This window comes from Eumetopias jubatus, unplaced genomic scaffold (genome assembly GCF_037043125.1).
Source record: "Eumetopias jubatus isolate StellerSeaLion01/CBP00866 unplaced genomic scaffold, mEumJub1_p1.0 scaffold_3, whole genome shotgun sequence".
NCBI lineage: Eukaryota > Metazoa > Chordata > Mammalia > Carnivora > Otariidae > Eumetopias > Eumetopias jubatus.
Window position 1 is genome coordinate 176,361,875 of NW_028274809.1, and position 27,416 is coordinate 176,389,290.

Here is a 27,416-nt window from a genome sequence, read left to right on the forward strand (position 1 = left end):
GCATGTTCTGTTTCAGGATGTGTCTATCCATGAAAGCTAAAAATTAATTTTTACCCTGTTCATTGCAAAAGAACGTAGTGAAGTGACTAAAATAATTAATTAAGCATAGGAAAAACTTTTAAACGTAATCTGAATGAAGAACACTTAATATTACTTAGGATTATTGCCCAGATAGCTGGAATAGGTTCATATTACATAGGATCAGTTGGCTTAAGATACATGAATTTATATCTACATAGTCAAACCTTATTTAGCACAATACTTTATTAATGAAACCAAAATTAGCTAATGTTTAAAATTCTTGATGTGTGTGTTTGGGGGTATGTGTTTATATGGTTAAATCAGTACTGACATACTGGGCTTAATGATGAATTGTGTATATATAAACTCAGGGGATGAAAATATCCATCGGTCAGGAAAAAGTCAACTCAGAAAAATTTAATATCACTTATAGGACTGGAGAAGGCAATTTCCAATCTGTTTCCTAAAAGGAAGTTAGTGCTTCTTTGAGGTGCCTTTATTATTTATTACCTGTAAGTTTAATTTACTAAAATAAAAGTTATGTTCCCTTCAATGAGAACATTTCTGGTTAATTTAAAACAGTGCTTGGTGAGTGGTAGGAGCGAGGGCACTCAGGGCAGGGCAGGCCAAGGCAAGGCTTTGGGTAGGGGCAAGAGGCCAGGCCAGAACAGGGCTGAGGAAAAGGGAGCTCCCAGGCAGGACAGCGTCAAGACCTATATGAATAATGAAAAGCAGGACCCTAGGGGGTCAAAAACCAGGCACACAGGAAGAAGGAATGCCAGAAGGCAGAACAAACATATGGCAAAAGTTTAGGCTAGTGGTGCTTAACCTTTGCGGGTCACGTATCCCACTGAGAATCTGATAAAAACTTCCCAGAAAAAGAAAGTCCATAAACAAATACATACAACATTTTGTTGTGTTGAAAAGCACTTTGCTCCGGCTAAAACTAATATTAAAAAGAAAACCTTTAAAACTGAGGTTTGCTCTTACTTTTTAGATGTTCATGGAAAAATTAGTGACCGTTTCACGACATATCTGAAGCTAAATCCAAGCAGTGAATGATTAAACTAACACTGAGCAGTATTTGTGCTGGAAGGTACGGACTAGAAGTTGGAATTGTCATTGGTCTTAGACGTGGCTATGGGTACATGTTTGGTATCTAACAGATAGTCTTTTTTTTCTGATGGTAGCAATTATGGAAAATTATAGAAAGCAGATTTGTATAGCTATCACTGGCTGCTGTTAGAACTCTTATAACTTGTTTGCTTAGATGAAGGTAGTTTTATATCAGGGAGTGTGAGATTTATTCTAACCTCTTTAAAGTTACCCTGATGGTCCATAAGGCTTTGGTCCTCACGTTAATTTGCAACATCTGTAATACTGATGCTCTCAACTGTGAGTAGAGAGAAGTCTCCTCAAATTTCTCACTACAAAAAGAATAAAAAATATACATATTTTTTCTCAGCCATAGGAAGAATGACCTTTAATTTTGACAGTTTTTCCCAAACTGATTCTCCAAAAACCTATTTCCCAGTAGCAGCTTTGCCAAATGAGCTAGAAGTTCTTCAGTAGTGTTTATGATTGTGACTGTAGGGTTATCCCATTTTTATGGCTCAAAATCTCCCCCAAACAAAAAAATCAAACTGGGAGTGAAATTCTCCCTGCCTAATATACCTGAGAATATGTTTTCTTTCTTTTTTCCCTCCTTTCAAAAAGTGACTCCTCTGTCCTTTTTTCATTTGCAAAGTCAGTAAACATATGTAGAGTTGAAAAATAAAACTTCAAATTCAGCTCCTTTTTTTTTTTTTTTCCACTCAATTTTTGGAGAGGTAAGGAAGATTTAAAGTCATGTCATACTGAAATTGATGATTTTTGTGGGAGTGTATAAAAATGATTTCAGAATTTTTAGAAGAATCTATGGGGCCTAAATCAGGTTGATGAGTGAGGCTTATTTCTCAATTAATTGTATGTAGAAGCATCATGGGTGCTCAGTCGATAGCAAGAGTACTAAACACTTTCTTCCACTTGGTTTTACATAGCAAAAAACATTTCTATCAGTTTAAATCTGTTAATGGCATTGGAAGTGTCTAAATGATGCATATAATAATATGGGAAAACGGAGAACAGGGTATTTATTTTTTTATCCCATTGCATGTTTAAGGGAAATGACAGAGCTGCAATTCCTCCACAATTGTCCTCAAAATAAGAGAAATGTGTTTCTGGGGGGGTGGATTATATCATTTGATGGAGGCACTGTTTTTTCTTTGTTTTGTTTTGTTTTTGTTTTTGTTTTCCATCTTCACTCCCAGACACAAATGTATATCAACCAGTCCAGGACACATCATGATCTCCAGAGTCGTACATGGAAACGCAACTGAATGAAAGTTCAGAGGTAGTCTCAGGACGACTCTTTTTTATTTAGGCCCATATCATAGACTTTCAGATCAAGGTTTCTTCTCAAGAATATGCTTCATTCTGTTTGATGACTGAAGATCAGCAGGTCTGAGGTGCTCCTTTGGCTGTATTGGTTTCACTCTTTTCAGCAAGAATCCTGTTAGACATGAACCCTGTGACTTTCGGGGTCCCACAAATTGAGTAAACTCAAAGGATTTATAATCTTCATTGTATTTGGTTTGTCTGCATTTTCCAATGTAAACTAAGCCTTATGTAAACAAACAGATGTATGAATGATTGTGATGGAAGGCAGTATTATTATAATTCTCATCACATGGACAATATTTGCAGTGTCATACTTGAGCAAAGGTAATTATACATTACTCAGCATTGGTCAGTAATATTCTGTGCCACCCAAACTAGCACCTGGGTTATGTGTAACATTCAAGAGCCATTTCTTTCTAAAATGAGAATTACCAGAATAATAGGAATAAAATTGAAGATGAAAATAACTCATTTTTTCTGAACCCTTTTAATTATAGATTTTCTGACCCTAAAGCCCATCTTTATACCAGAGTTCAGGAACACAAGTATCTGCACTGAGAGACATATAGTAACCAAGGATGCAAGCAAGAACAATTTATACCAGACATATATTGTCCATCAATCAGATAAGTTGGTGGGTAGCAGTGACCAGGAATAGAGGATTGAAATCACAAAATGGAAAAAAAAAAAAAAAATAAAAAAAAAAAAACAGAAGAAGGAATGAGGAAGAAGCCCATTTATTGGCAGACTATTAAAGGGAAAGGTTTTTTTATTAGTTTTCTGCTCATGCTGAGAGAGGAAAATATTGTACAGAATATGTTCTCATATCCTCTAAGTCACAGAGTTTATAGTTAAAATGTTAGTAACCATAGAAAACATTTTACTGCAAAAAAGAGTAACATTCAAGATTTGACCTTAAATGCTGAATCTCGGTATAGGTGCTCAGTAATGATTCTTAGTATTAAGGAAGTATACTAGAATCGTTAGATCTGCAAAAATCTTTTGATTTAATCTTCTTATTGGTCTTGACCCAATCATGTCCTAGACGTTTTTTTTTTCCTGTTGAAAAAGCAATAGCATGCTTCCTGAAACCAGTAGAACTGAGCAGATAATTGCATATTTTTACTAAAACGAAAAAAATCATGAGGTAGGAGAAATTATGTCTCACCTCTTTTGGGCTGGATGCTCAAATTTGTTTAAATATTGGACATGTGATCTTGTGTTTATTTTTATAAATCAATTAAGATCTTTGTTTAAAGTCCTTTTTAATGGAGAACAGTCAGGGCTTTTTACGGTACATTTTTACAATATGGGAAAACGAGATGAGAGTTTTGAAGACCTAGTTTTGACATCAGGTTTAAATCACTCTTTTTAAAGGAGGATGCTTTCAGAAAGGGTGCTTTTTACTGAGACATTTAATGGCAATGTGTTGGGTTTGGAGCATTACTGAAAAGTGAGGAATAGAGGTGTCTCCATTAATTGTATAGATGGATGTGAATGTCCCACTCAGAACTGGTGTAAAATCACCACGACGGAGTGTTAAACATAGAGCCCATGTCGAAAAGAATCTTCTGCAGAGAATATCTGAGGATATTGGCATATCTCCAGGGCTCCTTTCCATTTCTTCTTCTCATTCCTTCCCTTGGTGCTCCCCAACCAACTGCCCATCTTAACCCCTTCAGCTTTGTTGAGAAAGCACAGTAAATCTTCTAAGGAAGGGAAATCATGTCATGTGAACAAGAAGACTTCCTATGAGGAGAAAAAAACCTGGAATCATTTAGTCAGAAAAAAAAATACTTCTCTTTGAGAATGGTGCAGATCCTTCCGTCACAGCTTCCATAATGAAGAGCGGATTCAAGTGGGGTTCAGAGAGCACACTTTATGAATTTCTCTTTTCAGAAAAATAGGTTTTTTTTTTCTTTTTAAGCAAATACAAGTACAATGTGCTTGTAACACATTTACATTTGTGATAAATGGTGCTACACATTGCATTGCTTTCTCTGTGTCATAGTCACCTTTTTCTACCCACCTTTCCATGTGTCACAAAGTCTATGGAAAGGGGCCAGCAAACTAGATTTCAGTTTTCCCGCTAGCTAATCTGACTGTATAAATTTAATTACTTTCAAGCATTTACAGCAAGAACTGTTACCGCTGTAGAACAGTAATCTAAATATTTTTCTATTTTGACGATTATAAAAATATTTTGTCAAATAGAATGACTTAGTTGACAATAAAATAAACTTATTAAATATAGATTCAGAAACACAAGAGAAAATAGTTCTTATCTGGAAACGTGTAATTATAGATTTCCTCTGCTGAGTGGGAGATTGACATTTTAAATGTCTGCTGTTTGACAACTGTGGTCAGACATCTCTACAGGGTTGAGCCTGCTCATTAGTGCCACATTAACCTTAACTTTGCCTCAGGCCATTAACTAGCAAACTGCACATTTGACCTTTGTTCGACAGATATTTTCAAACAGTATGGGAAGCGCTGCTTTTAATTTGGGTTCTGTATTATTTGTGGACTGACTTTAGGGGGTAAAAAAAAAATCAATACGTGTCATTAAATAAAGGAACGTGTAGTCTGAAACATTCCACAGAGAAAAGTTCCATTTGAAAATAAGATTCTTCTCCAATACTGTTCCAGATAATTAGTTTGGGTCAAAATTAGAAATCATCTCTTTTACATTGTGTTCAGTTGGAAAAAAAGGAGAGGAAGTGACTGTTTATGAATGTTTTAAAATTGAAACAAATTCCTGCTAGATAAAGATATAAGATCGAGAGGCTTGCCTTTTGAATATAGCTCTGTGTTCAGCAACATCTAATGAAATGAAATGCAAAATCAAATGTAAAATCAGGGCCATATGCTTAAGTGAAAACAGCTCCCTGGGAGATCAGCAAAGTTTGAAACATGTGGTTGCCACTCTTTAAGCCAGACGTATGAGGAACGTATCAGCCTTATTAATTAAAATATAAATTAGTTTAGTGGAATATTTTGGTAGATTACGGTAGAGTTGCTATATTAAGATTATGGAATATTATACAGCTATATCAAAAAAGTAAGACCAAGATTTATTCATTTGAAATGGGTTAATGATATATTGTCAAGTGAGAAAAGCCAATTGCGTGTCCATGTATATAGCTTGGTCCCAGTTTTGTTAAAACAAACCGTTACTATGTCTTTCTTTATCTCTGTCTGTTTTTGGTTACTTGTTAGCGTGCACATTAGAGCAACTGAAGAAAGCATACCAGGCTGCTAACGTGGGTTACAGATGGACACACTATAGAGGCACGGATATTAACTTGTTCTTCATGTGCCTTTTTTATTCATTGCACTGTTTATGAAAAGCTGTTTATGTTAATTTTATCCTTAAAATTACTAAGTCGATTATAAAGTTACTAAAGTCGATTATAATGGTCCAGCCAATCAGGAGCATTGCTCATTTTGATAGTAGTAACTGGGCATTCCTATGTCAACCAAACTATAAATGACACTTCAGGGTGAGTTGCATTTCCTTTCATATTTTTTTTTTTTTACCACGTGATGCATCAGGAGCCCTTTCTGGCACTGCTGGCCTCAAGGGCATGGGAAGCAATGAAGCAATAACTATGCTGGTCCATGTTTCTCCCTTGCCTTTAGTAAGCTCAGGGCAAACAAGGCTGCAAGCTATGAATGAACAATTGTGCCACAGCCTTTTTCCTCTTTATGGTGCTAGCACAGTGGACAAAGCTGCTCATTAGCCAGGGAGCAGAATTTGCCCCGCTCCCTGCGTCCTTCACCAGACCTTTCAGACTGGTAGAAATATACAGATAAATCCTGTTTAAACATAGTGTCTTCTAAGTGCAGATTTTGGCAGACAGAAGTGATCTATCTATGTTTTCTGGTCTAAGAATCTACTGATTGTGTTCTGTTAACAGGGTGATAATTTCAGGAAAATTTTTGAAACGGATGGAACTATTCTTCTATGTAAAGATTCATTCAGCTTTGATTTATCAGATATTCAATATCAGCTGACTTGGCTAAGTGATGGCATGTTTACTAATGATTATTTAGTTAATTAATTAGTGAAAGATGTTGAGGTCTGCTACGAATAAATTCCTGAGTAGATAACTTCCTCGCTTTTCACATGTTTTTACCTTCTCTGATTTTTGCTTTTCCTTAGTTTCAAAATAAGAGAACTAGACTAAATCATGGGTCCTCTACCCTGGCCATACATATGGATCTTATAGGAAGCTTCCAGAAACACTTGGATGCCCAGGTCCCACTCCAGACCAATACATCTGAATGAGGGAAAATCTAGGAGTTAGAGTTTAAATATTTCCTTGGCGATGACAATGTGCAGTTAGGACAAAAAGCCCCTGGAACAGATGGTCTCAGGCTCTTTCTGTTTTTGTAACACAGTCTATCTGTGAGGTATTAATTATGATAGCTGTCTTACAGAGCAGTGTGACTAAATATTATGTCCCCACATATTAATTTCAGCAGCTCATATATATGCACTCCGACTTGAGCCTGTGTAGTCTCGCACAGCTTGAGGTCCTGCCCTTTTAAGTTCTTCATTTTCTAACGCAGCACACGAGGAAGGTCTGTTTCCCCACAGTCTAGGAATGGGTTTTCTAATTTCAAGTTTCCCAAGTCAACTGGATCCTTCGAGGAATTTCAATTATTGTTATCATTTAAAAAATGCTTTTCTTTTAGAAACTTCTAATTCTGGCACGGTTAAAAACTCAGACGGCATCTGGAATCCCCAATTCCAGGGAGAATTTGTTGATGGCCTGTTGGGTACCAAACTGTGACCCAAACCCTGGGGATATAAAGAAGACGTGGCTCTTGCCTGTATTGAACGAGCCCTCTACCCAGGGAGACAGACGTACAAACATTAGGGATTATAATATCAGATAGCCAGGACTGCGAAACAGACGCCAAGTGCTGTGTAAGAAACAAGGATGAGCAAACAAAACTGTGCATACTGGTCAGACAAGGACGTAGAAGGCAGATGAGCTTTAAGCTGGATCTTGAAGGACGGGCAGAAGTTTGGGAGAGTGAGAGCGGAAAAGGCTGTCCAGGGTTAGAGGAAGCTGCATGTGCTAAACTCAGATTCTTATCCTGTAAATATGGAAGTGTCTTCTGCTGTGTGAGTATAAGTGTGCAGTTTTGGCTGGGGTGTGTGAGTGGAGGGAAGGGGGACTGACGTGGGAGGCTAAGGGCTGGAGAGTGGAGAGATTGTGTGCCATGGTAAGACATTTCATCTGAAGCGTTAGGGTTGTGAAACGGTCAAGTGTTGGGCTGATTTCTGGTTACAACATGGGACATGCAGTGAACAGAAGACAGGGGGGCAAAACTCCACAGGCAGGTCATTTGTTAAACTGTTGCAGGCCCAGATGAGAAGGTATTAATTTGTTTACGGCCTTGACATAGATGCTTTGAATAAATATTCTGACAAAGAATGTTTTTCTGTTTTTTTTTAATATTTTAAAAATTTAAAAAAATATTTTCTGTTACTGGCAAGACTAATATGTCTGAAGATTAAGGTGAACAGCGGACATTTGTAACATAGCCCATCAAGGATAATTAGCTGGAAATTTTAGCATCTCCCTACATTTATTATGCTCCTAGTTTTAACTGGAAAGACTCTCATAACTGTAGAAAAATAATTGCATGGATATAGTCACCCTTCCCGGAAGTTAAATTTCGAATCATCCAAAGAATAGAGTATTTTATTCATTGAGACTTTTCATGCAAAACTTGAAAAGGAGGCATGATGGTGTGCAGTAGGCCAAGGATTGACCTGGGAACTGTAAGTATGGATTCTTGTAATAGGACCAACATTAATTGGCTCTGTGGCAGTAGATACATCTTTTTTACCTCATTATAGCTACCGGTGCTTTATCCCCTTCATTTCCCAATTCAGGTTTTTCTATATCCAGTGTAGATCCCTTGGCCCTCCAGGGCAACCACTTCTTGCAACAAATGCTGCTCTTAATTCCTGTGACCTAAAAACCTCCAAACACAGAATATAAAGTTCTGAAGCAGGATCTCCCTTCAGATTTCTGTCTTCACAAACCAAAACTTTATCTTAACTTCCACAGACTTTCTTCAGTCCTTTTTAGTCTTAGAGAATTTGTTCCAAAGCTAATCTCTTTAAAGTAACTCTTCCTCTCTCTTCAGAATTTGTGACCTATCAATTTTTAATTTTTCTTTTTCTATCTTTTTATCAATTAGGAAAGACTAAATTATGATATGGTAGCAAACAACCTAACATTGGTTCAAAAGCGTTTTCCTTCACATTTTAGCCTGTTCACATTTTGGACCAGCAGGGGGCGCTGCTCAAGTGGCCCTTGATTTAAGCCTCTGAATGACCAATCAGCCTCCCTGTGACACATTGCCAGCAGTCAGGGGAGAGGGAAACGGAAGTTGGCAAAACCACATTGGTTCTTAAAGCTTAAGCTTGAAGGGTACATACATCACTCTGCATACACTTACTAGAACCCAGAGCAAGTCACATACTAAAGCTAGCTTCAGAGTGGCTTTGTGCCCAGAATGTAGAGAACTGGGATATTTCCGAACAATCTAATGAACCACAAACCCTTGCTATCTCCTTCCCTTTCATACACAAATATTTTCAAATCTCTTGCATATTCACACAGACACACACACACACACACAAAACTCCCTTAATGTTCGTCTTTGGGACTCTACTCTTAGTTTCTCACTTTCTCTTTAATATTCATCATACTGCAAATCTGAAGGCCATTACTCAATTTCAAATGCTTTCATTATTGTATTAGTTTGCTAGGCCTGCCATAACAAAGTACCACAGACCAGGTGGCTTAAACAACAGGCATCAATGTTCTCACAGTTCTGGAAGCTGGAAGTCCAAGATCAAGATGCTGACAGGTTTGGTTTCTCCTAAGGTTTCTCTCTTTGTCTTGCAGACGGATGCTTCCGCTGTGCGTCCTCATATGGCCTCTCCTCTGTGCACATGCACCCCTCCCATCTCTTCTTGTTATTAGGACACCAGTCCTATTGAATTAGGATCTACCCATATGACCTCATTTGAGCCTATTTACCTTTTAAAGGCCTTGTCTCAACGTACGAATTTTTGAGGGACCACATATAAAGGACATTTTCATTATTTTAAGTAACCTCTCATAATGGCATTTTACACTGTGGGGAATCTCTCTAGGTTCAAATTCCCCTATTCTTTAATGTTCACAGCTCTTATCATTGGAGATTTTCTTCCTTTGCTCAATGCACTTCAGAGTTCCTTTGACTTTTTCTTACTACCTGTTATTTGCCTGAGAGATTTCATCCACATTCATGACATCAGTCACCATCTCTAGAGATAATGACTCTCACATCACACACCCAGTCCCCTGATTCCAAGGTTACATATCCAACAGCAAACATCCACGGTATTCACGGTTCTTGTACCAGTAGCTGCAGCATCATCTGAGTGCTTCATTGAAATGTAGAATCTTGGGCTCTACCCCAGGACTATTGAGTCTGCATTATGGCAAGATCCCCAGATGATGTTACACGTAGTAGGTCTGAAAGTAGCATTTTACATGATTTCTCTTTCTGTATGTTCCAAAGAAATCGCAAACTGAACATAGCATAGACTTAATTATTAATTAGTTTTAACTCTTATTAATTTAATTACTAATTATTGAGCTTACTATATGCCTTCACAGCTTTAAGATCTATATCGGTGAGTAAAACCAAAAAAAAAAAAAAAAAAGGCCCTGCCTGCCTGAATCTTTTCTTCTAGCATGGGAGACAGATAAGAAACAGTAAAACATAATAAGTAAGTACATGACATGCTAGAATAGACAGTGATATGTGCCACGGAAAGATGAAAATATTGAACAGGAGAAGAGCAATCCTAAGTGTAGTGTGGGACATTGAAAGAGTTGTGTTTCCCTTCCTTTATTTCTTGTCTCAGTGAATAGCACTGAGATAATCATCCCCTCAGTCACCTTAGGGGGGTGAGAAAGACAGTTAGGAGTTATATTAAAACTTTTACTTTTACTGTCAGTTCTAGATTCCTAATGTCTTTCAAATCTAACACTTTTCATGATGCTCACTGACAGGTGTTTTTTTCTCATCCTCATATTTCCTCCCCCTGAGTCTTGGTTATAGCCCGCTAAGTGACCTCACTGACTTTCTACCTATTTCCACAATACTGTCACGAGGCCATCACTTGCTTGCTGGAAAACTTTTAATGGCTCCCACTGCCTTCTGAAGAAAACTGAAACAGTTTTTTGGTGATCAATAAGGCTGATTACAAACTGGCGTCTTCCTACCTTTTAACTATAATTCCCATAAGCCCACTCCCCACTTCCTAACTGCATATGACTCTCGGAATATACAAGATTCTCTTTCCTCTTTACATTGGCTTATTGTTTTTTGTTTGTTTGCTTTTTTTTTTTTTGCATGAAATACTGAAGTAGTATCTTGTTTGTACATATTTCCTGATTCCTTCTCTGTGCTCAAATGCGGCACTATTAACACTGTGCTATTATTGTAGATTTTCACCAGAAAGTGCATTCTTAGAAGGTAGGGACTCTTATTTAGCTATAGTGCCAACACGGAGCTTGGTACTCAATAGTGTTTAGTAGTTTGTGACAAGTAACTTTATAGAGTAAAGTTATAGCTGCTTTACAGAGTGAATGGAAATCTTCTAGGATATGATGCTTTCAGAGGGAACTCATGCAGAGGCCTGAAGGTATGTTTGGGGAACAGTAAGTCTCTCACTTTTGTGGAAGCCTAAAGTTTGGTTTGCTTTGCTGCTGAAATGGAGGTGAGAGAGGGTGCCTTATATGCCTTTCCAAGAAATTTAGATTTTCTCCTGTAGAGAAGAGAGAGCCATTGATGGCTTTAAGCAAATGAGTGACATAGTCTGGGGGATATCACATTTGAATTTTAAGAGGTGGATTTCTTGGAGGATGAGAGGTGATTGTCAAGGAAGAGATTAGAGTGCAGTAATTCCAGAGAGATGATAAGGGCTTCACCGAAGGCCATGAGAGTAGCATGGGGAAAGAGGACTAGGCAAGAAAGATGTAAAGCTTTACCCAGTATGATCTACTGGTTGTGAAGGCACCATTCGCTGAGTTTGGAGGAAGAGGTTTGGGGTCCATAAGAAATATCAATTCAGTTTTAGCTCATCAATTTGGAGATCTCAACATTCCAGTCATTTGTGCCAGGGCTCTTCACTTCTAGAAGACTCTTTGATTCCGAATAGGTGATCATTTATAGTAAACAGAATTCGGGACAGAAGTCACACATCTTTCCATTTATTAAACCCCACCCCTCTAGGAAAGAATCAGTTGGCTTCATCCATTATGTTTTAGTAGCTGCAACATCGGAATTGGTATTTGTTCATGCATTCCAGTTAGTAGGAATATGGCCCTCATGGGGTGGGAAGGGGGACTTATTTTCTAGTAGAGGAAACCAACTTAAAGTATAAATAAGTATAGGGGCACCTGGTGCCCCTATCGATTAAGCCATCTGACTCTTGATTTTGGCTCAGGTCGTGATCTTAGGGGCTTAAGATCAAGCCCGGTGTTGGGCACTGTGCTGGGCGTGGAGCCTGTTTAAGAGTCTTTCTCTCCCTCTCCCTCTCCCTCTGCCTCTCCCCTTTAAAAAAAGTATAAATAAGTATAAATGAGTGGTTACTATGCTCGTGAGAAAATACAGCATACTTTATTGGGGGAATTGAGTATAAGTTAGAAGTCAGATTTATACTTCCTGCAGTCATGTTATTACATGTCTGATCAAGCTTTGCTAAAAGTTTGGTTAAATACTCACCAAACATTTGCTGTGGGAACTTCAGATCTCTCTGATTTCAGATGTTACATATTTGAAAATGACATTTATCCTTCCTGTAGATTGGTAGTTACTCATAACTCCAGCCATTTACACAAAGAGCTCTTTGGAAACCGCTAAGAGAGAGAATTTTAAAATTAATACAGTTGAGCATCAGTGCTGTCAAAATCGGATTTAATTTTTTTTTAAATTTGCTCATTTCAGCTATAATTTAGAGCCACCCTCCTCTTTGATCTCATTTTTAAAGCAGGTATTTTTAAAATATCAGTGGGGGATGCAATTTTATAATTGCTGCATTTTAACTACTCAACCTATGGATTTCTGGTTTGCTTTCTTTCTCCTGTCCCTGTATTTTAGTCCAGAGGACATGTCTTCTGTATTAAGTTAATGGCTTTTCATTTCATTGTCCAAAACTTTAGTTTATGTTTAAAAAGTTCAGAAGTATAGTTTTTAGGACTTGGTTTTCTGAAATGCTAAAATTCAGGTTCTTAGGACCTCAAAACTTTGATTTTAAAACTTGAAAGTTTTGGCTTTTTAAGTTAAAAAGCCAACTACTTTTTTGTTGAATTTTCCCTTCCGATAATTAATGGGGGAAAGAGATGTAGTATGAGAGGGGGGAAAAAAGTCAATGTATTAAATAATATTCCTTCCAACAACTTTTATTTTCGTGCTTTTGAAACGTGTTATGTATTTGGGGTTTTTTGTATTTAGTGAATGATGTAGGAGAAATGTTAGGGTTTAAAGCTGATGGCCAAGAAAGAATTATTGAGATGCCTTTGGTGCAAAAAGATGGTTTTATTAAAGCACGGGGACAGGACCCGTGGGCAGAAAGAGCTGCACGGGGTTCATGAGAAGTGGCCCATTGTGTACTTTCAAGTTGGGAGGGAGTTGGGGATAGCATGTAAGTCTCCCAGGTATTTTGGAAGCAAGGTTTCCAGGAACTTCAGGGGGCTTAGCTGTTGGGAAAGTGCCATTTATTACTGTCTAATAAAATCTGAGTCATGAGACCCTTCAAATGTATATCATATGCTTGGGGGATGATTGCCAACATGTATCTTGGGGGGTAGAGATATAGGAAATTTCCAAAGGAATTTTTAGGGTCAGGCTAAGATAAGCCTGTTGCCCTTAGCAAAGTATTAACATCCAGGAAATTGAGTCCCTAGAGGAAGGTCACTCTGCCTGTTTCAAGGACTTGTCAATGGGCTGTAGGTAGTAAGGAAATTTAATAATTTTTCTTCTGCCTCTGTTTCCCACATCAGTGAAGACATACTATTTTATGTTGTTAAACACCAAAGAGAAGACCCAAATAGGAAAACCACCCAAGTTTAATAAACTTTTAATCAGTAAGCAATTGATTAGCTTGTTAATCAATTTCTGATATTTCTGTATGGAAAAGTAAGTAGTATCACTGTGATTTAGATGGCACACCTATTAAAGGCTTTTAGGGATACTTAGATAAAGTGGGATGCGTGTGTGTATGTACTCTTCACGACTTCTCAGACTGGATTATATAAAATTCATACCCTGTGAAAACTTGGATTCAAAAGAGTAAATTTGGGGTACCTGGGTGGCTCAGTCGGTTGGGCGTCTGCCTTCGGCTCGGGTCATGATCCCAAGATCCTGGGATCGAGCCCCGCATCGGGCTCCCTGCTCGGCGGGAAGCCTGCTTCTCCCTCTCCCACTCCCCCTGCTTATGTTCCCTCTCTCGTTGTGTCTCTCTCTCTCAAATAAATAAATAAAATCTTTAAAAACAACAACAACAACAACAAAGAGTAAATTTGAATACTAGCATTCTTTTTAAAAAAAAATACCGTATTTATCTTGATTGTTAGAAAAGTATTGAGAATATATAAAAAATAAGCAGTGAAAATAAAAAAAGTGCATTCTGTATGTCATGCATAACAAATTATGCCATTTATATTGGCATTTATTGTGGATTTTTGGTTTTAATTGTTTTCTTTGTTTTCCCATTCAGAGAATTTATCAACAGTCTTCGACTGTACAGGACGTTCTATGGAGGCCTGGCTGATGAGCTTTGTGTTAATGAATTAGCCGCTGCTGATGGGCTGCCGTGCTGGAATGGGGAAGATATAGTAAAAAGGTATTTTATGTGTAGTGGTCTGTGAAAATATCATGGCTCTTTTCATCCTTGCTTTCTTTTCCTGGGTCTTGAATGGACCACTTCAGTTTTAACTTTGCCCCATAGGTTAGAGTTTACATCAGTTTCGTCTCTTTAGTTTGTTAGAAATAGATTTGATCCTTTTTGACATTTTAGAAATGTGATAACAATTCTGTGGTGTTTGAACATTCTTTCTTCCTTTCTACCTATCTCAGACCTACCAATAATCCATTTTTTCGATAAGTATTATTTACCTTCTGTCCAGTCTGTCTTGTTTATCAAGTATCTTACTTTTTTCATTTAGCTTTATGAATTTTAGAAAGTGAAGAAATTCAGTGAAATGTGAATACCTGTGCAAAGATTCATGGATATATGAATATGAGTCTCAGCAGTGTTAATATGTCCGTCCTACAATTGTCTCTTTGTGTATGTGTGTGTGTGCATGTGAGTATCTATGTTAGAGTGGGGGTACGTCCATGTGTGTCTGTTTGAAGCATTATTTATTTGTGTGTTGTCAATTGTTCTCAAGCTCAGGAGTGAAATTTTTTACGATTTTTTTCCTCATTGTCTAGAATTTCTTTGACATTTTCTTTTCCTTTGCTTCCTATAACTGATCGTACTCTGAAATAATCTCCTGATCTTGAGAAAGTCCTAAATTCTCCCTCCATAATATATAACAGTGGTCATTAATAATTGGTTGGGAATTGCTCTTTTGATTTTCCAGTGCTGATGATTGTTACAGAATGTTGGCTTGGGTTGCATTTGAACTTGAATGTTTTCATGTATTTTATTTTGAACAATCTGCAAAAAGAGAAATAGGGTGTTAAGCTTTCTGATTTACAAACATGCCTACTCCACATGAAGATAGGTGGTTTAGTTACCACAAGAGCGCTAAGTTGAACTGGAATATCATTAGCTAAAAAAAGAAGTCATTAGCAAATTAAGCTTACCATGACAAACATATACTCCAATTAAATACATTTAAATAATAAAAACTGTTTATGTATTTCTGTGTGATCATATTTATTATAGTTAAAGCTTATTTCCTGATACAATAAATGATTATTCTGTAGTTTATATCTGAGTGTCTCCTAGAGATTCTTAGATTTTGCAGAAAAAAATTATTAACTACAGGAACATAATTAAATTTAAATATAATATTTGGCTGACATGGCTAGTGTTCTTTGTTCATTATGTCCTTTGGATGTTAGAACATATTTTCTAAATTTACCTTTCTTGCCTTTCTTGAGAGCACTCATAGTATGCCTGGAACTGATTTCTTTTAGTCTTCATGTCACTGAAAATTCTGCCACTTAGATCTAATAATTAAATTATACTTTGACTTCTGCTTTCTCCTCTCAGTTTGTTCAAGCTGGAATTGAACTTTTTGTGTATTAACACAAGGGCTAATGAGAATCCCTTGGTGATTAATGAAAGATTTAGTATGTTATATAAAAACGTGATATATTGCATTACACTATATCATCTCATTCTAGAGTGCTACAAGAACCTTAGTGTCAGCTTGCCCCACTCCTCTCGACTGTTTGGTCTGGAGTTTGTATAACAGGAAACGCTATTGGGGAAATCAATGATTTGGGAAAACTTTAGAGAGATCGTATTTTCAACTCAAAGAATATATTTTCTTCTATATCGTGTATTTCTTAAGACCTCATTCATGGTTTAGGAATAAAAAAAAAAAAGCTCATCTTTAGCAAGAATTCTCTGTACAAAGTATCCACATTTCTGATAAAGAAAATGAGGGATTCTCATGATTCTCATTTGCTTCCAGCTTAATCTCCCCTTCGCTGTACCACCCAGCCTCCTGTCGGCCACTTCCAAGTGCGCTGTTCGACTCCACTCTCCTGAGAACACCTTACACTTTGCCTTAATCTTCTCTCAAACAACCCTTCTACCTCATCACCTTAACTGTCACTTTCCTATCCTTGAGAATATTTCTTCAGGTCCATCCACTACGCACTTCCACTCCTCTTGGCTCACCTGCTGGCAGACAGGCCTCACACACTGGCTCTCTAGCGCCATCTCCGCGCAACTTTCAAAATGAACGTTTTTCAGCCCTGATTATTTTCTGGCAGTCAGCCAAGGTTTTGCAAGCATTATCTCATTTAATTCTCCCAAAACTTGACTCCCTCATGCTCCAAAGCAAGCTGATTGGGCGGTATCTCTTTTCTATTTGATCTTGAGAAAACTCTCTTGTATGCTTGACTTTTTTTTAAAAAAAACTATATTATTTGAATTGTATTTTTATTTGTGGCTCAGCCAATTCTTGACATAAACATACAGCAGGACATTTTTTCCCTTCAGGGCAAAGTCAGTGCTAAAACCTAAATATCCATCACATCTGGTTAATTGTGGTGCCTTCACCATGGAATATTATGTGTTTGTCAAAAACTGTGCATATTTTTATCTGCTAATGTGGAATAATTTCAAATAATTATTAAATTAAAAATAGTTAAAACTAAGATATTACATATTTTACCAGCAGATCTGAATAAATAAAAAAAAGCAATATTGGCTCTGCCTAGAATATTTTTGGACAGTTACATGGAAACTGCTAATATACTTAAGAAGTACTGGGTTTTTTTTTATTTGCATTGTATTTATGATTAAGGAGAACAGATGTTGCAGTGATGTTAGAATTATGGGATGTTATTGTTTTCTTCTTTTTATAATGCTTTTTTTGAAGTGAAAGTGCTATTTTTACATAGAATTTCTAGCTAAGTTGGATTTTCGTAGTAATTTTGTGATATAGTTTTATCAAAGCAGTAATGGGTATGGGTAAATACTGAACTAGTGAGTTTGTGTAAGAAGTCTTCAACATAAAGTCAAGTCCTGATGAATGTTGCAATCTTGAATTATTAGCTACTTTCTCCTAAAGAAAAAAGGAAGCATAGCAGTGATCACTGTTCAAAAGCACTATGATCCTCAAATAAAACATTCATTTCAGAGATCTGCACTTAGTTGAGATAAATAATGCCATCACATTGTGAAGAAATGAGTATCAAGTGAATGTATACTACATTTGGGTATGATAGTAGTTTTTCCTTTCTTATGGTGGATTATAATACTCATCAGATTCATCCTAGAGAAATTATGCCACATCAATAGGATAAATTGGTGGCCAAGACTGAGTCTATCATTCATTGTAAGAGCAAAGTGATTATTTTGGCAAGACTTCTTCTCCTGAAGGCATTTTTTAGGAGATGATTGATAAGATTATTTATGTGCACAGACGTGCTGTCTCAAAGAATAGGAGAGCCATACTGATTGTTTCAATATTATGACAGTCCTATAAAATTGGGTGAAATTACCTTTGTGCTCATCAAAAGAGGTGGAATTCCTTTGTGATTGTAGCTGAAAATATCTCAAGTATCTGTAGTATATAAGGAGTGTTTAATTTGTGAAACAAAACATCTACTTTAATTCAAATGATTTCAAAGACAGCATGCATGCCCTGTACTCTGCGGCCACATTGAGATCAACAGTTCAAAGAACTTCTGGTTTAAGATGAAAATGTATTACCGAATTCCATGCAGTCTCTATCTCTCAAAGTCCCTCTTATCTGCCCCTCCTGTCACTTCATCATGAAACAAAATTGTTCTCTGAAAGGCGTGTTGTGTCAGTCTTTCTGTTCTCAGAGCTCTGTTCTCAGTTCTCTGTGATTACAAATTGATTGTTTGATGGTTTGCACTTCGGCTTTCCGAGTATTGATGTGCAGGTGACAGCTACTTAATTACCAGGGCTTCCTTTTCCTTTCTGATTAATAGACGGTTAATTCAGTTACTCTCCCTCAGTCTCTGGGAATTTATGACCTGCACAGCAACTCTCAGACTAGCCAGTAGCTGTGAGGTGTCCTCCTAAAATTAATAATCCACATGATTTCTACTTCGTCTTGAGTTATTGTTCCTTAATGCTTCTTTCATAATTCAGTGTTTTCCTTTCAAACTGTTATGATAAGGTGCCCCTTCCAACAGAATAAAATTGAATTTTTAAAAATCAGATAAAAATATAAAACCTTACAAGTCTCCGAGTCTTTATACTTCTCTATTATCAGATTTCCAGACAATGATATTTTTCCTGGAGATTTATGTGTGTGTGTGTGTGTGTGTATTTTATATATATATATATATATCTCCAAATAGACCTGTGTGTTTATTTTTTATTTATCAGAATATATCTGTGTGTGTGTATATATATATATATATGTATGTATAGATAGATAGATAGATATCCGAATATATCTGTGTATTTATTTTGTGATACAAAGCTGCTGGCTGATCCTTGTATGCACCTCCTTGGTTCATACATTTCTTTAAAAACTTAAATTTTTTTATTTTTAATTGAAGTATAAATATAATACCTTGTAACCTCATTTTTTCCCCTTTACATTATATATCTGAAAAACTACTCATCTTCAATCTTTCTTCTTCTTGACCTTGCTGCATTCAACTATATTTTATTTATCTCTCTTTTTTTTTTTAAACACCTGGCCTAGTTTCCAAATGTTGGGGACTACAAAGCAATCAGTTCTCAGGATTGTTCTGATTTTCATTAATGTAACACCTAGTTGCTTTTCCTGTGTTGCTTGTGCAAAGGCAGTATGTTCTTCGTGACTTAAACAACAATCTGTTTTGGCTGCGCGACTGCCTTCGGCTCAGGTCATGATCCCGGAGTCCTGGGATCGAGTCCCACGTTGGGCTCCCAGCTCAGCGAGGAGCCTGCTTTTCCCTCTGACCCTCTCCCCTCTCATGCTGTTTCTCTCGCTCTCTCTCTCAAATAAATAAATAAGTAAAATCTTTAAAAAAAAATTAAAAAAACAAACAACAACAAAAACAACAATCTGTTTTGTATTTCTTCCCCCCCCCCTTGAAATTTCGATCTTGGACCTTCATTATAATCATCATTATTATCATACCTATGGCCCATCTGATGTGGTTCAGAATTCAAAGAGGCTTAAGAGATGTGGTTAGGAGACATCCCACCCTGACCCCATCACGGCAGTCTACCGTGGGCTCTGAGTTTCCCACTATTAATGGAATGATTTTCAACTACACCATTTTCTGCATGCAGCTGTATGTCCAGCTTTGCCAAACTCCCACTTTAATCTGGAGTCCTCATGAAACAAGTCCCCTCATTTGTGTCTGTTCATAACCTCTAACTCCACCATGACGCCTCTCATACTTTTTGCATTTATATGTCATAGATCTTCTTTCTTCTTCTCTACTGCAATTTCTTTCATAACAGAACTCCTGTATTACCTGACGAGTTAAGAATGATTAGTATCATTGAACACCTATCAGTAATTTTTTAAAGATAAGAGGACTCTGAGGAACACGAAATTTTACAAGTGTTATTGAGAACTGAGAGATGTGGGGGTTGGGGAGGTGGCGCGGTGATAAGACTCTGGTGGGTAATATGTGGGTTTAAAACTGAGTGCTGAAAGGTGAGAAGAAATAAGATGAGTCGTAGGAGTTTCTGCCTGTGGCTGACTCTAGATGTTGATTGGTTTGCTTTCTGACTTAACCTTAAAATCATGCCTGTCTCATCGTGTGCATTTCCGTAGTTGTTTTGGGGAAACCAGAGTCTAAAGAATTCTAAGAAGTTCATGTATTCTGGGTTAGAGACATACTAGGTGTGATTATTTTTATCACAGATGAGGCCTCTGGGTTGGGGGTGGATAAAAGTGCCAAGGCCTGCCCAAGGTCAAAAGCCTGAGTTTATAATCCTCAGTAAGGGACAAACTGAAATATTTTTGCTCTTTTGTGAAAAAAATTAAAAAAAGTATGGTTTTAGATATAAGGGACTGTCCAGTTCATCCCATTGCAGAATACACATTTCAGGTCCAACAGGACAAATGCAGGAATGGCTGACATGTCGGCTTTGCAGACTTCTTGGTTGTGTACAATCTCTCTCTGCCTTACTCTAGTACACTCGCTTGGCAAATAATTTTTCTTTGAGTGGTGCCTGCAGTAGTTTGGTTCTGTAGAAAATGACATAGACAGTAGCAAGAGGATGCGCTTTGTATCAGCTTTGCTCCAAGTCCTGACTTTCCTAACTAGTGTTAAAACCTAGGAAAATATCCATTTTTTTTCCAGGTCAATATACACATTTTGGTCTTTTCTAAAAATGCTCCATTAATTTGGTAATAATTGCATGTTATCCCATCTTCTGAACTGAGATGTTTCTTCTGAATCCCTCTTCCCTGGCTTACTGGCTTAGTAGCCTCATGTCTCCTGTTAAGTGTGTAATCGTTATATTCAGGGAGTTGGACTCAGAAAGGTGAGAGTGGGAACTGCCTCATTAAACCTCCTCAGAAGGCTCCTTTCTACTGTGTCACTAGAATGAAGTCATGGCCAATTCTCAAAAGCCTTTGGTCACAATTAATGTCTAAAGGACTTTTTATTGTCATTAGTCCCACAACCAGTGTAAATTTAGTAATTAAATTCAGTCCCATAAAAAGTCTAAATTCTGTAACAAAAAGGTCTAATCCAACTTAATAATCAAAACTCCAAGTGGTCGTTTCTCCCCATTCCTCAGTCGGGTACTGAGTCAGTCTAGGAGGGGCCTGTGGTGGGGAGTGGACAACCTTGTGTTCTCCTCGTCCACACACTGACCTCATGTCCTCCTTGACCTCCAGGCAGTGTTTCCAGCTCCCCCATGTTGGGAGCTTGAGGGATGATGGGGCAGAAGTGAGAGAGAAGAGGAAGTTCCTTTCGACTGATAATTTTGTATTTCTCGCTACTGAGTCCTAGCTTGGCAGGTGTGAAGAGCTGATCTAAGGCTTCGTGGGCTCAAGACAATGCCTCCTCCCCATTTTTCTTCCTCTGATGGTAAACCTCTGGCTTCTTGCTGCTGAGATCTTCTGGTGGGGTCTTGTTCTCCAACATGATCTTCTCTAGACCATAGAAACACTGCTTCTCTCTCTCTGGCTTCTGGTGGGAGTATGGCCTATGCCCTGCGTAGCTCCATCTCGTTACTCTGCTGCTAGGTGGGGACCTTCCTCCATGGGGCTGCTGTTCTTAGGCATAGATCTACTCCCAGTCCTTTTAATCTTTTCAAACTCCAAGGATCCCTAAAGCCTCTCTCACTTAGGATGAATGAATGGGAGAATGCCACAGCTGTCCCAACAAGTTTCTTCAGAGAAATTCTCTCCTTCGGCCTCCTCAACCTCAATCCTTTTATACAATTAAGGTGGATATGAAGATGAACTGAAAACAGGTTTTAGTCATCTGCTTTTCTTATCTAACACCTGAGTTTGGGATCCCGTCTATTGTCTTGTTCTTGGCTGAAATGGAAACAGAAAGAGGGCTATTTTAGATCTTTTTGCATGCATTTGGAACTGGTGTGTAGGAAACAGAAAACTAGATTCTAAGTTCAGAACACTGCAGTAGCCCTCGAATGATATGCAAATGTAAGACATTGTCCCCACCTCTGAGGGGCTTAGAATCTAAAAACAGGTAGAGAACATGTTCACACTCTGTACGCAGCGGAACAGATGCTATGAAGTAAGGAACACCAAAAAATCCCACAGGCTTTCAAATAATTAGGGGTGGAAATCTCATTTGATCGAGGGGATTCAAAAAGTATTTAATAAAAGAGGTAATATGTGATAGGCGTCTCCATTCATTTTTTTTCCACTCACTCATTTAAAATAACTTCTCTAAAATATTTATGGATGAGATTAGATGAGGTCTAGGATTTGCTTTTAAAATAATTCAGTGAATGGGGAGAAGAGGGTCATACAAGGTTTTCAGTGTGTGGATAATTATGGAAGCTGTATTATAGGTACAGGGCTGCCTAGTCTCTGTATTTGTAGATGTTTGAAAATTCTATAATAAAAGATAGAGGTACAAAAATGAGAAGACATGAAAAATTACATTGTCAAGTAGCTACTCTCACATTGTTCTAGACACGGGGGACACAGTGATGGACAAGACAGCCATGAGCCATCTCTCATCAGATTAGGATATAGAGGACATGAACACGGAGCAAATAATTACAAGTGTGAATAGTTTGCAGAATCTTCGAGGTTGGATGGAATTTTAATCAGCAGACTTGGAAGCAAGAGAGAGTGGGAGCAAATGCAATCTCGAAAGAAATGCCTCAAGTTGGTGGCCTGTTAATTGCATTATTTCCATTTGTGGGTAACCTTTCAGATTATCTTTTCTCCTCAGCACGCTTTCATTTGAGCTTCATGGGCGTGTCCTATTTAGTATTGAGCCTCCCTTTTGTTCATTATACCAGCCATTCATTCAGAAAGCCCTTAAAGCCCAGAGGTTACAAATGTTAGGCTCAGGAGGCAGGCTACCAAGGTTCTCAGTAAAGATTAGCCACTTACTAGTAAAGTGAATTCAGGCACGTTCATTAACCACTAATTGTATCCGTTATGCTATTTTTTAAAATGTGGCTGACAATAATACCTGTCTCGTATTTGAGAATAAAATGTTATTCACAGACACAATTTAGAGTCCTAGCTATCACATAGTAAACATTCAACAACTGTTAAATCTTCTTATTCAACACTGTACACTCATTTATTACTTCAGTAGAAATAAAACCCTATTGGATTGAACTTCTCTCTTCAGAAGACTCATTTGGAAAACACAGATCTGTATGGAGGTTAGTTTATGAGTTGGTAAAAATTGGTATTAAGGATCTTGGTTTGGAGTAGGAGATAGTCCCTTATTAATATTTTCTTGATATTATTTAATATTTTAAATGATAATTTCATCGAGGTTGTAAGTAAAGAATAGATGTCTTGATAGGAAGTTAATCAAATACTCTAACTGTAGAGAATTATTGTCTGAGCTGTACCCACGCAACATAGGAGTTTTCTTAAGGGATCACTAAAGGTTAATTTACAAAGAAAAAGCACTATAAAGATAAAATAAAAATAGTTTGCTCCTAAGCAGTAGTTCGGGAATATTCAGTCACTGGCTGTAGCATCTTAGGGTTGATCATTAATGAACTACCAGTTGACTGGAAATCAGTCTCCGAAGCCATACTAAATTTCAGTATGTCACACACCAGATTGTTTTGGTGACATGACCGTTTCAAGGCTGCTCCCCTTCTGGCCATTCCTTTCCATCCATTGAATTCCCAAAGGAAATACATAATGTGAAGAGAATCCCTGGAACAAAATGAGTTTGAACATCAGCCTTCACCGTGTCTCTACCGGGTTTCTTGCCAGACCTACACAGTACACACAAACTGTTTTAAACTTGTTAACTTGTTTCCATCAGGGATTGTGGGTAGAGGAAGATTTAAAAAAAAAAAAGATAGCAAGATAAAAGTTTACTGAACTGGAAACCTAAAGGACCTTTTCCCATCTGTTTGGCACAGAAGTTGTTATCTATTTGGGGTTACGGATTTCATCACAGTTCCGTAGACGTGTGACTTCCAGATTGTGTTAGTGCAAAACAACAGCCGTCTAAAAGGCCTCCAGGATGCCTCTACCTATTTTAGCCAGAGCAGTTCCTTATTTATCCTTCATTTTCATATTGAGCTTACATGCGAGAAACTCTTCCCTGTTCAGTAAAATAGGTGTAAGTTTGCTAAACTATAAAGTGGACACATAGTTTTTCTTAGTCTAGTCCTGTATTTCTGCAGCAGAGCATATAAATTCATCAGCAAATGATTTATTATATTTTAAAATAAAACACCAGGAGAGAGATGAAAGAGAACAGCCACTTATTCATAATACTTTCTTCTTCAAATAGACTCCAGTATAGTCTCATAAATTTTATTAGAACATCTCATCAGTTATGAGTACATTTTATTGCCCAACCAACAAAATCCTTATTTTCTGATGCATTCTTCAAGGCAAATATATAAGCTTTGTTCGATAATGTTGAAATGGGTTTCCAAAATATGATTTGCACCTACTTGCATATTAATGAATGTAGCATTTGGAGGATATTGACCTTTATGTTTTGACGTGCTTGATTAATATAATTATTTATCTCGTTGTTCTGAAGAGTTCATTTCTCATAACTATACTCAAATCAGGAAATGTTTTAAGATTTTTGTTGTTGTTTTGTTTTCCTGGGGAAATAGATAAATGCAAATTTTTTTGAGTATTTGTATAAACTACTTACAAAGTTCTGTGTCTCATCAGTTTTATATGTAATGGAAGCCACAATGAGTTCAAGATATGAATCTTTTAGATACTGAATAAGAAATCCAAGAGTCTTACAATCATGAAGGAAATGAATCTCAAGTTTGGAAAGTAGCTTAAAAGTCAGTGGACCCCAAATGTTACAAAACTCTAAGTGGCTGGGAGAAGGGGAAATGCAATAATAAAATTTTGCACTTCATACACTTCAAGGTAGTGCTTACATTTTTGAATAACATGCCCATGTTATTATAATCAGAAAAATGGTATTTCCATCTCAAGAAATACAATATAATTTTTGAATTTCCTCTATCAGTATCAGCCAATCTTTAACATAAACTGGTAAATTGCTACACATTTCTTCCCCCATTCTATATAGTTCTGACAGCAAGAAAGCCTTTCTTTCCTTTAAATTAAAGACTCTTTGCTGTCAGTAAGGTAACACGTGTAGGTAGTACAGTCTGTGTGATGATGTAAACATATTCATATAAACTTTATATGAATTAAATATGAAATGTCAATTATATATTGGATGAAATATGGGTCCCTTCTTGGATGATTAGATGAAGTCTAGGCACTTTTAGGTATACTGGATCATTAAATCAACAACATTTTGGATAATATATTTAAATTATTTTGTATCAGGCAAAATTAATATCTTCTTTTAGCTCGCATGGAATATTGAAATATGAGGAGTAATGCAAAGCAGTGAAAAATGTTTGGTGCTGTTGGTTCGGAAATGAGTCACTGCCGTCTGATTTGAAGTCACACTTTTCAATTGGGATACATGGTTCTTCAGAGGTAAGAAGTGAGGCTCTGCTGGGCAGAAACCACAGCGTCAATGAAATCTGCAGTGAGTGAGCTTTTTATGTGACGGGCATAGAGTAACATATTAGGTGTATTAGTTAGGGTTCTGCAGAGAAATAGAACGAATGGTATCAATAGTACCTATCTTCTATCATCTGCATAGAGAAAGAAATGTGAGGGAGTTGGCCTGTGTGGTCATGGAGGCTGGCAAGTCTTAGATCTGGAGGGCAGGCCAACTGGCTGGAGTTTCCGACAGAAGTTGATGTCTTAGTCTTGTGGCCAAAAACCGTTTGGAAGTAGAATTCCTTCCTCTTCTGGAGACCTCAGTTTTTCTCATAAGGTCTTCAACTGATTGGACAGGATCCACCCACACCAGGGAGGTAATCTGCTCTACTTAAAGTCTACTTTAAATGTCAGTTACACCTGGGGGAACCTGGTGGCTCAGTTGGTTAAGCATCCAACTCTTGATTTCAGCACGGATCATGATTTCAGGGTCATGAGATTGAGCCCGGTGTCAGGCTCTGCACTGGGTGTGGAGCCTGCTTGGGATTCTCTCTCTCCCCCCCCCCACACCCCCCTACTCTCTCTCTCTCAAAATAAATAAATTAATTAAATAATTAAATTAAATAAATGTGAATCACATCTAAAAAATATCTTCACAGCAACATCTAAACTAGTGTTTGAGGAAACTATTGGCTACCATAATCTAGCCAAGTTAACACATAAAATTAAGCATCACAAGTAGTATTCTAGGTGATGAATGAGAGGGCAAGTTAGTGCTGTTTTGGAGCTGATGTTCTAGAGGTGGGTGTGGAGGAGACTGTGTTCCATTAAGTCTCCAGAGAAAACTCTGGAGGAATCATATTTAAGCGGAAAATGTGGGAAGATGAGGTTTTTCCAAGTAGAGAGAATATCATGTCTCATGTGTCTGAGGAACAGAAGGAAAACCAGCATGCTTGGAACAGAGAGATATGAAAGGTATGGGGAGATTGTCTATCATGAGGTTGCAGATGGGGCAAGTGTTTGATCACAGAAGTCAGGGGAGAAGTTTGGATCTTATTCTAGGTGCTTTGGAAGTCATTGCAGCTATCAAGCCAAGACTGATATAATATGGATGCTTCATGGAGAGAATTTTGAATATAAAGTTGAGAGAAAACCAACACAATCATACTGGTTCGTACTGGCCAATCTGTGCATGGTATGTGTGAGAGGAAAAATGAAAAAGAGAAAGAATTAGCACATGCACCTCTAAAGAATAAAAAGTTATCCATAGTGAATGAAAATCTTTCATATTTGTGTCATCTGGGAAACATAAGTCTTGTTTGCAGAGCAATGCCTACCACAAGGAAACTACGAGTATATAACCACACCGAGGATAAAACAGTCACAACATATGTCACAGAGGGACTCCTGCTACCCCTCCGATGAAGTCGTCCTTGAATGAGAAAAACACTACAAATCTAATAGAAGAGTGGACAAAGTACACGAATAGATAGATCATAGAAACTTATCAGGGGCTCTTAAACATATGAAAAATTACTCACCCTCAATCATACAAATTGAAGAATTTCCAACACAAATTACATAAAAGCAAATTAAATTTAAATTTTTTCACTTATGCTAATAAAAATAATTAAATTTGATAATTCAATGCAATGACCAAGGTGTGGAGAAAAAAGATATTTCAATCCCCCAATAGGAAGGGCAATTATTTCTACACCTTTGAAGGGCAATTGGACAACATCTGTCAATATTTCAAATGCACATGACCTTTGAATCAGCTGTTTAACATTTAGGAATTCATCCTCAGATTTACTAATATATGTGAACAAAAGAGCATGCATTGCACATAGTTTATGGAGGCATAAGGTATGGGTAACCAAAATGTCTGTTAATAGGGAAATAATTAATGGGCATGGTATATTCAAAAACAGAATATAAGGTAGATTTTTAAAAAGAAAGAGGTAGCCATGCAAGTAGTGACATGGAAATAGCTAGAGAAGAAGACGGCTGGAGGATATGTATAGGAAGAAAAAACGATTGCTTATATTTCCATGTGCTTTTATA

The 27,416-nt window shown here is 37.3% G+C and overlaps 1 protein-coding gene across 1 annotated transcript in view; it reads left to right on the plus strand.

Moving 5' to 3' along the window:
* Positions 1-27,416, plus strand: part of GPC5 (glypican 5) — a 649,065-nt gene that overhangs the window by 310,470 nt on the left and 311,179 nt on the right. The window contains exon 5 of the mRNA XM_088021980.1: positions 14,267-14,392. Coding sequence (XP_087878106.1) covers positions 14,267-14,392 — 126 coding nt within the window. The remainder of the gene's footprint in view (positions 1-14,266; positions 14,393-27,416) is intronic.